General features: G+C 51.9%; 1 protein-coding gene across 1 annotated transcript; it reads left to right on the top strand.

Moving 5' to 3' along the window:
- Window positions 1-8,748: 8,748 nt before the first annotated feature.
- On the top strand, window positions 8,749-9,424 carry LOC135405595 (olfactory receptor 14J1-like; the record flags this gene model as incomplete). Its single annotated transcript, XM_064640303.1, has 1 exon — window positions 8,749-9,424. A coding segment is annotated over one exon (588 nt), but the record flags the coding sequence as incomplete, so codon positions are not given.
- Between the last annotated feature and the right edge of the window lie 1,539 nt (window positions 9,425-10,963).

Here is a 10,963-nt window from a genome sequence, read left to right as displayed (position 1 = left end):
CCCTTACGTCGCATGTTTCCTATGAAATCACATCCTCCTCTGTGACATTACAGCTTCTCTGGGACATCACATCCTCCTCTGTGACATCGCATGTCTCCTATGACATCACATCCTCCTCTGTGACATCACAGCTCTCCTATGACATCACATCCTCCCTGTGACATCACATCCTCTCCTGTGATATCACATCTCCCCTGTTACATCACTGCTCCCCTGTGACATCACATCCTCCACATTTCTTTTTATAGATTTACACCCTAAATGGCTGGTTTTCAATGTTTTTTATTCCAAAATGCTTTCAAATCTTTGCATGTTTATGTGTTCTCTTATATAAAAATCATCCATAATGAATCCCCATACATGTGTCATTTGATATCGTCACTTTTCTGTGTTAAGTTCCCTGGAATACACCCTCCTCAAAATATGACAGCTGATCCATTTGGAAACTCACCAAAGGACAGGTGAGCTTCGTTTCTAGTTTCGTTCATTATCTCCTAAGAGTTGATATTCAGGGACTGAAACATGATGGTCTCTCCTTCTGTCCTGATCTGTCTCCTCTAAGCCCTCCTTTTCCTGTTCCCGTGGCTTCCACTACCTTGTTAGCTTGTCATCCCCCCCAGCTTTACACCCCCAAATAACACGTGTTTCCTCTCCCCCTGTGAGCCATCACTACTTTTCTCTCAACCCTCTTCCATCCAAGCCAGCAGCTCTTCCCTGCCAGTGCTGCTGCTTGGAGAGCCAGAAATCCTGGGCTGTCCTTTGCCTCTTGATAAACAAAGCAGTGGCTTCTTCCCCTGGGGACTGAAAGTGTCACCTCCCCCAGACTGGGGCCTGGAATTCCAACCACATTCCTGACCTTGGGTTTCACAGTCACCCATCAGTTTAGGGGAGGGGAAAAGAAAAAAGGGGAAGAGATTACAGCAGCAAGTGAACTGGGGCTAAGTGTACCTTCATTTTCTCCAACTGTTCTGTAGAAATAAATAAACATAGTACTATGGGGGTGAAAAAGTTCAAGCCAGGTATCAGTTTATTGAATTTTATCAGGGAATACAGAATAGGAACATGCCTGCAAACACACATCTGCACTAACTTATCAAAATCTGACCCCAAGGAGTCCATACAAAACACTGGGAATGGAATCAGAGAGGGGAAGGAAAACATTGTCAGCAGTGCCTGTCTCAGTCAAGGGGCAACTGAGCAGCACCTACATTTCCATGGCTCTCTGGGCAGGTCATTTTTCATGGGTGCCAAACAGCACATCTGGAAGCTTCTTCCCATTGCAATACTAGAGACATTTCAGGGCATCTGAACAGCCAGATTCTTAAAGCACAACGATCTCAAGGCAAGGGAAGAAGTGAGATTCAGTGGCACTTGGCAGAAGCTGCCCAGTGCATTGTGTCAAATGGGTATTTACCAAAAGGAGCAACAAGCTCAAGCCATCAGGGAAAGAGTCAGATGATGAAAGGGTGTTAGCTGCTGAGAATTTCTTTGGGAAGAAGTAAACTGTTAACTTGAGACAGAAATTTGCAATATACCATGGAACCTTATTCAAAGTCCAGCTGGAAAATACCTTATTGCTAAGAGTGTGAAATAAATCCTAAAGTGTCATCAACTATGTGATTTTCTCTTTATTCCCAATCACTAATTAAAGAAACATAACTCAGAAGTGATCTCACTCTGTGCTCCAGTGAGATTAACATTAGAACAATATTGTCACTGTCTCCTGGTCTCTTGTGCTCCTCACTGGCAGGCACTTGGTGCACCCCTGGATATCCTGCTAATGAGGTAAAAAACTAACCCTTCTAAAGTTCCAGATTTTCCTCACCTGTTTGTACACAGTTGGACAAACTGGACCAAGTTATTACTTGGAAACCTCTGCTGGATTTAGCATTAATTACTCCTCCTGTTTTGATCGTAGCGGAAAAAAGCTCACACAACACAATCTCTGTGGACCCAACAGAGAAAACATCCCCAGGGTCTTGTTAGAGCACAAACCTGCAAACAGGGATGACAGGTCAGAGAATCACAGAATCATCAACGTTGGAAGAGACCTCCCAGATCTTCTAGTCCAACTGTCAACCCAGTACCACCAGAATCACCCCTAAACCCCCTCCCAAAGCTCTACAACCAGATGCCACCTGAATGCTTCCAGAGACTCCACCACCTCCCTGGGCTACTTGTTCCAATGCCTCAACACTCTCTCAGTGGAAAAAGGGTTTTTGAATATCTAATATGAACCTTGCCCGATGCAATTTAAGGCCGTTTCCTCTCTTCCTGTCACTAAAGGCTTTGCAGAAAAGACCAACCCCCACCCCACTAAAAACCTCCTTTCAGGTCATTGCAGAGAGCAATGAGGTCCCCCCTGAGCCTCCCCTTCTTCAGACTCAACCAGCCCAGTTCCCTCAGCCGTCCCTCAGCAGACATGTTTTCCAGAGCCTTCCCCAGCTCCGTTCCCTTCTCTGGACACGCTCCAGCCCCTCAAGGACCTTTTGGCACTGAGGGCCCAGAACTGGACACAGCACTCCAGGTGGGGCCTCCCCAGTGCCCAGCACAGAGGGGCAATCAGTTCTCTGCTCCTGCTGGCCACACTCTTCTCCACAAAGGCCACGATGCCCTTGGCCTTCTTGCCCCCCTGGGCACACTCTGCCTCATATCCAGCTGCTGTCAAGCAGCACCCCCAAGTCCCTTCCTGCTGAGCAGCTCTCCAACCCCTCTGTCCCCAGCCTGGAGCGTTCCAGGGGGTTGTTGGGAGCCAAGGGCAGGCCCTGACACTTGGCCTTATTGATCCAGCCTGTCCAGATCCCTCTGCAGAGCCTTCCTGCCCTCCAGCACATCCACACTCACACCCAGCTCAGTCAGTCTCCCAAACAGGACAAAGTCTGACCACCAGCAGTCCAGGCTGTCAGTTCTGCTGCCCCCTCCTTCCTTCACTCAGAATGGAAAACTCCATCATTTTGGGGTCTCTGTGCCCGTCAGCTCCAACCCCCACATCCCCCACCAGTCCCAGAATCATGGAATGGTTTGGGTGGGAAGGGACCTTAAAGAGCATCTCAGTCCAACCCCCTGCCATGGGCAGGGACACCTTCCACTAGACCCAGAGCTCAGAGCCCCATCCAACCTGGCCATGAACACTTCCAGGGATGGGGCAGCCAGAACTTCTCTGAGAAACCTGTGCCAGGATCTCACTACCATCACAGTCCAGAAATTCTTCCTAATATCCCATCTAACCCTGCCCTCTCTCAGTGTGAAGCCATTCCCCTTGTCCTGTCACTCCAGGCCCTTGTCCAAAGTCTCTCTCCATCTTTCTTGTTGGCTCCCTTCAGGCACTGCAAGGCCACAATTAGGTCACCCCAAAGCCTTCTTTTCTCCAGCCTGAACAATCCCAATTCTCTCAGCCTTTCCTCACAGCAGAGCTGCTCCATCCCTCTGATCCTCTTGGTGCTCCCCTCTGGACTCGCTCCAGCAGGTCCATGTCCTTGCTGTGCTGGAGCCCAGAGCTGGAGGCAGCTCTGCAGGGGTGACAACATTACAGCCCTGTGTGTTCCAGCAAGGACACTGTGGAACCTCCTGGAGTAAAGGGGCCATTGTGACACTGCAGGGCCTTCTGGAGCCAAAGGAACCCTGGGACACTGTGGAACCTCATGGAATCAAGGATGCCCTGAGACATTTTGGGCCCTCATGGAATCAAGGGGCCATTGTGACACTGAGGAACCTCGAGGACTCAGAGGTCACTGTGACACTGCAGGGCCTCATGGAACCAAAGGAACTCTGAGACTTTTCAGAACCTCATGGAATCAAGGGGCCACTGTGACACTGCAGAGTGTGAGGGAGACAAAGGGACCTCAAGAAATCAAGGGCCCATACTGGCACCGTGGAACCTCATGGAATCAAGGAGACACTGCAGGGTATTACTGAGCCCAAGTGACCATTGTGGCACTGTGGAACCTGATGGAGTCAAGGGGCCTTTGTGACATGTGGGGCCTCATGGAACCAAAGGAACCCTGAGACATTTCAGGACCTTGTGGAATCAAGGGACCATTGTCATCCTGCAGAGCCTTATAGAGCTAAATGGGCCCTGGGACACTGTGGAATGATGGAATCAAGGGGCCACTGTGACACTGCAGAAGCTCATTCAACCAAAGGAACCCTGGGACAATGTGGAACCACATGGAATTACCAGGCCACTGTGACACTGCAGGGCCTCATGGAACCAAAGGATTCCTGGGACACTGTGGAATCTCATGGAACCAAGGGGCCACTGTGATATGTGGGGCCTCCTAGAACCAGAAAGGAGTCCTGAGACATTTTGCAAACTCGTGGAATCAAGGGTCCATTATCACACTGCAGAGCCTTACGAAGCCAAATGGACCCTGTGACTCTGTGGAACCTCATGGAATCCAGTGGCCATTCCCACACTGTAAAACCTCATGGATACTGTCAGGTTCCCATTATTAAAAGACGCCTCTGCCCAAATTCAGCTGCAAAGGAGACCATGTGCCAAAGTCAGCAGTCCAGCTTTGATTTAACAGTAAATAGGAGGGAGAGAGAGAGAAAGAAATAGAGAAGAAAGGGATGGTGGGAAGCCAGTGAGAGAGACACAGAGATGAAGTAAATGTATCACACCATGTAGATCTCTGAGGCTCCCGCCGGTCCTTCTTCACCCTGCTCTGCTCGGTGGAGGGTCCCCAAGTTGTGCTTCTGGGCTATCACTTTTATACAGTCCAAGCCCCGGGTATTCAGGGGGGTAGATGCTGTTCCCACAGCTTGGGCTGGCACGTGGACAAGGACTTGCTTCCTTTCCCACAGTTTGCCACAGTGGGAGTTTTGCCCGGTGTGCTTCCAGTCTGCAGGTGGGAATCTTTGTCTGGATGGGTTCCCCAGACCTGCCTTACCAGCCCTGGCTTCCTGTTGGGGCTGTCTGCTCTTTCCCACAGTCTGCACAGTGCAATTCTGTCCTGGGGGATACTTCCAGAGCTTCACCTCCCTTTAGGCCTTGGAATTAAATGCCTTCCTGTTTACCACCAGTGCTTATGTGCTGTGGTGCCTTATGGGATTTTCCTGCTTTGACAGTGTTTTGAGACAGTTCATTGTGCCCTTCAAGTCCTTCCATGTGCACACACACACCACTCTCACCAGTGCCTGGCCCTCCAAAGAACACCAGACCTGATGATTTGTAGCTCCCACTCCAGTGGTTGGCACTTGGAGCTCCCTCCGTACCCAGAGCTCAGAGCTCCCTTGTCCCAGAAAGTTTAAAGATATTGTGCCTCATTCTGCCAAGACAACCCTTGGAAAAAAGTGTCCCTCTGTGTTTCCTGGGATAAGAGCACTCTATTGTCATCTTCCAAAACCTTGGAGAGGTCCCAGAGATCTCCCAGGAAGGAATTTGGGGCCTCAAGCCCAAGACCGGTATATAGAGGCTGAGGACTCAGGGGTCAGTGGAGGACGGTAGAGGAGTCGCCTGAGAGGACTGGAAGGGGGGTGTCAGAGCTGGTGGAGCTTTTCTTGCTGGCAGAAAACAGCCCAAGAAAGAACTAGTGCCACCAAGGGCAGCTGGGGTGGCCTAGACTGGTGACAAGAAGTCAGAAATTTCCCTCCAAGGTCAGTGTTGTGGTGCAATATGTCACAAAGAAAGAGTCTGGATGAGGCCAAGGCTTTGTGTGTGCAGGAAGAGCCAGGGAGGACGCAGAGATGTCAGTGCAGGAAGGTGCCAGCCAGGTGGGGCAGCCGGGGGGATGACGACAGCCTGCAGGGAAAGGGGCAGGGCATGGACACCGTAGGACAGCCTGGGTTGGAGAGGAGACAGGGAGGGGGAGAAGCTGAAAGGCCCTGCCAGAGCCACCTTCTGCAGGCCTTTGGCCATGGCTGCTGTCTGTGCCCCTGAGGCCAGGAGGAGGGGAGTGCCCCTTGCAGCCCTGGGGCCTCATGGCCTCATTGTCCCTGCCCAGCAGCCTGGCAGGTGCCACCCCATGGGCCTGCCCTTGGCATTGCACATCCCACAGCCCAGTGTCCCAGGAAGAGCCCTGAGGAATGAGGCAGGACAGGATCTGCCTTTCCAGGGGCTGGGGGTCAGGGCTTGGTCCTCTGGATTAAGGAAACAAGTCAAGGTTTCTTCAGCATCAGAGCCACCTTTCCCTTGCTTGTCCATCCTTGGCATCACTGTCTGCAGATTTCTGCTCTAACTGGAACCTGGGGACACGTTCTCAGTTGTGTCCCTCAGTGAGACTCATTAGCACTACAAGAAACTTTCGTGTTCCAATCTGACTTCTTGAGAAGTTGTTTGAACTTCCTCTCAGGGACTGAGTCTCATGTAAACAACATCAACTCCCCTGAGGGTCATGAAATGCCTGGGGCTGTTGCTGTGCTGCTGAGCTGGGCTGGGTTCCTGGCACACAGGGAGCTCCTGGCAAGCAAGAAGAGCTTCAAAGAGACAGCTCTGCCCAGGAGCAGCTCCTCTGCACAGCCCAGCAGGGCTGAGGGCACTGCCTGCAGCACCCAGGGCACAAAGCAAGGCAGAGAGAGGTTACACACAGCCTGGGCTGGAAGGGAAGTCAAGAGGAAGATCCACTGAAGGAGGAATCTTTCCAGGCTCCCTCACAGTGAGTCAGCATGAAGGGCAATGTGTCTGCAGTTGGTGCAAAGATCTCCTAATGCTGGCACATCCCACTCCCTGTTGCACCATCCCAGGCACATCCCAGCAGGGTTCCCTTCTCCCAGGGATGGCTGCAGGGTTGTGAAGCCAAGCTGTGCCACCCAGGCTGCCCCAAGCTGTCCTGCAGAGCAGGGTCCTGCAGCCCAGGGCTGTGCTGGGGCTGGAGCTCTGCCACTGCCAGGGGCAGCTCTCAGCTGGGCTGGGGAGCTCCCTCAGGGCTGGGCAGAGGCTGGGGGTGGAAAGAGCAAAGCCTGGCAGGGCAGGGCAGGTTTCTTCTGCTATCCAGGGAGAGTTTCATGGGTCAGGGCTGCTCACAGAACCAGAGCACCTCAGGATATTTTCCAGGGGATACTTCAAGGGGAAGGTCCAAGGAGGGATTTCTCTCAGGCTCTCAAACCACATGCCTGGTGGTTTGAGTTCCACAGGGAACTGTGAGGAGCTGCCCAGGGCTGAGAACAACTTCCTGGCACTGTTGGTGTCTGGGAGGTGGCACTGTTGGCTCAGGGTGACACTGCCCTGAGTGCCCAGTGGGCTCTGCCCTGGCCTCTCCCAGCTGGACCCTCCCTGTGCATTTCCTTGGTTCTCAGCTTGCCCATGGTCCTGAGGTTGTTCCCTCCTTCTCTCAGTCAGGTTCACTGGGGAGGGCAGTTCAAGCTACACAGTCCAACACTGATCCTGGGATTCCCCTATGGCAGGAGTGTCCCTGGGAATGAGACATTCCAATTGTCCTCTGCCCTATGGGGTGTGGGCAGTGAAGTCTGTGGGCCTGGGTCAGGAGCTCTTTTTCCCTCAATCAGACCCTGTCATTAGGACACTTGGCTCTTTTCTGAGGTGTCCTTCCAAGCTGGGAGCTGTCCCTGAGAATGCAAATCATCCTCCCAGCACAGCTGTGTTCTCTGAAAGCCCCAGTGGAGAGGGGCAGAGATGCTGTGCCCATGCCAGGAGATGCTGTTGGGTTGGGGAGATGAGCCACGGGTGTCCTTGGCTCCAAGTGGGGTGCTGAGCCCTTGAGACAGGCTGAGACATTGAGGGGTCTGGGATGGATCCCTCTGCTCTCAACAGTGTCTGGTGGCTTTTCAGACCAAACTGGGAGTGTGATCAATCTCCATCTCAGGAAGAAACAAACCAGTGCAGTTGGGAACAAGAGAGAGGGACAGACCAGCTCCCCTCCCTCTGCACTAAGCCCCAGACAATCCTCCTGCCTGGCAGGACCTGCTCAGTTCTCCCTGAGTGCATCAGAAGTGCTGAGGGGTTCTGACATCCAGGAACAATCTTCAGGAAAGATGAGGGGAGTCTAAAAAAAAAAAGCAAACAAGCAAACACACCAAACCTGTGACACTGCCTTCTGCTGTCCTGGTTTTTCTCAGAAACTGGGAGTGCAGATGCTGACAAGCCCTTTTGCACTGGGAGCTGTTTCATCTGATACATCTGAACACCAGGACGGGCCCCTGTGCCCACCATGCCCATGACCCCACCATTGCAGAGCAGATCTGAGCCCTCACAGCCAGTGAGCAGAGGGTCTGCTCCTCGTGGAAGATGTGGTGAGCCCCAAGCAGAGCTCCAGCCATGGAGCTGAGGGAGAGATTTCTAGAAAAGGAAAACCAATGGAGCAGTGAGAGAGGTGTTGGAAAGCAACTTTGAATTTTCTTAGAATGTTCTGCCCTAACTTGTCACTGTTATTTCCTACTTGAACAGGGCCCCATACCTAGAGGCAACAAATGTCCAACAGCAGCTCCCTCACCCAGTTCCTCCTCCTGGCATTGGCAGACAGGCGGGAGCTGCAGCTCCTGCACTTCTGGCTCTTCCTGGCCATCTCCCTGGCTGCCCTCCTGGCCAACGGCCTCATCCTCAGCGCTGTAGCCTGCGACCACCACCTGCACACCCCCATGGGCTTCTTCCTGCTCAACCTCTCCCTCACAGACCTGGGCTGCATCTGCACCACTGTCCCCAAAGCCATGCACAACTCCCTCTGGGACACCACAACCATCTCCTACATGGGATGTGCTGCACAGCTCTTTTTCTTTGTCTTCTTCATTTCAGCAGAGTATTTCCTCCTCACCATCATGTGCTACGACCGCTACGTTACCATCTGCAAACCCCTGCACTACGGGACCCTCCTGGGCAGCAGAGCTTGTGCCCACATGGCAGCAGCTGCCTGGGCCACTGGCTTTTTCACTGCTCTGCTGCACACAGCCAATACATTTTCCCTGCCCCTGTGCCAGGGCAATGCCCTGGGCCAGTTCTTCTGTGAAATCCCACACGTCCTCAAGCTCTCCTGCTCACAGTCCTATATCAGGGAAATTGGGCTCATTGTGGTTAGTGCTTCTTTTTGTTTTGGCTGTTTTGTTTTCATTGTTTTCTCCTATGTGCAGATCTTCAGGGCTGTGCTGAGGATCCCCTCTCAGCAGGGAAGGCACAAAGCCTTTTCCACGTGCCTCCCTCACCTGGCTGTTGTCTCCCTGTTCCTCAGCACTGGCACTTTTGCCCACCTGAGGCCCCCCTCCATCTCCTCCCCATCCCTGGATCTGGCACTATCAGTTCTGTACTCGGTGGTACCTCCAGCACTGAACCCCCTCATCTACAGCCTGAGGAACCAGGAGCTCAAGGATGCCCTTAGGAAACTGATAACTGGGTGTTTTTCAGAAGCAATAAACTCTCCTTCTTCTGCATGTTATGTTCCTCATTAAAGGCCAATACTGTTCTGTGCTTCATTAAAGGCCCACGACAGCTTCTCTATTTTTTGTTCCTGGTAGAGGTGTTATTTTTGTAAGAATTTCTTCACACCAAAAAATCTTTATATATAAAAATATATACGTATAAAGATAGATAGATAGATATATCTTTATATATATAAAACCCCACCATTTTCAATTCAGTGTTTGCCTTTCTAGCCTGGCCCAGAGGCTGTACAAATTGTACTCATTGTTTGCTTAAACCAAATAAAGAACTCTGCCTTGACTTGTTTGCCTGACATCTTTCCTCTCTGACTTCTCTGCAGCTGCAGGGTCGGGGCCTCTGTGCAGAGCTGGGCCAGAAAAGAGTCCCAGCAGAGCAGCACTGCCAGGGAGCAGCAGCCCTTCTCCTCCATGGCCTCCTCTCCCTTCCCTTCCACACTGTCCTGCAGAGCCCTGTGTTGTTGGAGGCCTCAGTGCTCTGGCAGTCGGTGCCAGTCCTGCTGCAGGACTGTCCAGGGACTGCAGGCAGGGACAGCCACGGGCACTGCTGGCACAGAGCTGACCTCTGCAGCAGCACTGCCATCCTGCAGGGGCATCTCCTCAGGCCAGGGCCTCAAAGCTTCCATCTGCTTTCCACTTTGCTCTCCAGGATGTGCCCAACACAATGCCCTGCAGAGGAAAACAGCAGTGACCAGCACAAGGGGGGGAGTGCTCAGGGTGGGGGCACCCAGCAGTGCCCTGGCACAGCCAGCGCCGCTCCCAGCACTGGCCTCTCACCCCAGGCCATTGGGCTTGTTCTTCCCTCCAAGGAGGGACATCAAATGACCAGCTCAGGAGTCCGTGTGTGCACTGCATGGACAAGACATGCCCCTGTGTCACGGCTTGGGGCTGGGGGGGTGGAAGGCTTAGACAAAGTTGATGGCAGAAGCCGTCTCGTTGAGCTACGAGGTGCAGAAAGGACCCCCTTGCTTTCTAAATTTGTCCTGTAGGTTTTAGTGATGGCAAATCAGAAATATTTCTATGAAATGAATTATTTATTATGATAAATGAACAGACAATTGATCAGACAAGAGAACAGAGGAAAAACATTAAACAGAATTATTTACTGCAGAATATAAAAGCCAAAACCTCCTAGTAGTACAGTGTAAGATAGGACAGTGCAGTCTATCAAAGTCATTCTATTAAAGCAATTGGATCAGAGCCAGCAAAAAGAAACAATCCTGAAGCAGAGATTGAGGTAACTCACCCCACAACTACAGGGGGCAGTTCTCTCTCTTTCACTTAACCCCTGGGCAGTGACCATGAAGAGCTGTCCCTGCTTCATGGCAGAAGCTCCACACACTTCAAGGAAGTCTGGGGAAGAATCTGCCACCTGAAAGTTGGACGGGGCTTTTATAGTTATCAAGGGTTTGACTGCTGGAACTATTTGCGGGCCAGGGAGCAGCTTATCTGTCAAATCCTGCTTCAAAAAGCAGGATATGAGTTTGAAGTTCCATGAAGCATTTTGGGTTTAGCATAATTCAACATTAAAAACAGCACCTTGACACCAGCAGTAACTCACCACAGAGAGCTTGAATTGTTTGCATTCTCTGACCATTGTTTAGGTATTCTTAGAGCAGAGCATCCTGCCAGAAATGGC

The sequence above is a fragment of the Pseudopipra pipra genome, chromosome W (genome assembly GCF_036250125.1).
Source record: "Pseudopipra pipra isolate bDixPip1 chromosome W, bDixPip1.hap1, whole genome shotgun sequence".
In the NCBI taxonomy this organism is placed as follows: Eukaryota; Metazoa; Chordata; class Aves; order Passeriformes; family Pipridae; genus Pseudopipra; species Pseudopipra pipra.
The sequence above is the reverse complement of the archived record's forward strand: the minus strand, read 5'-3'. Positions and strand labels throughout refer to the sequence as shown.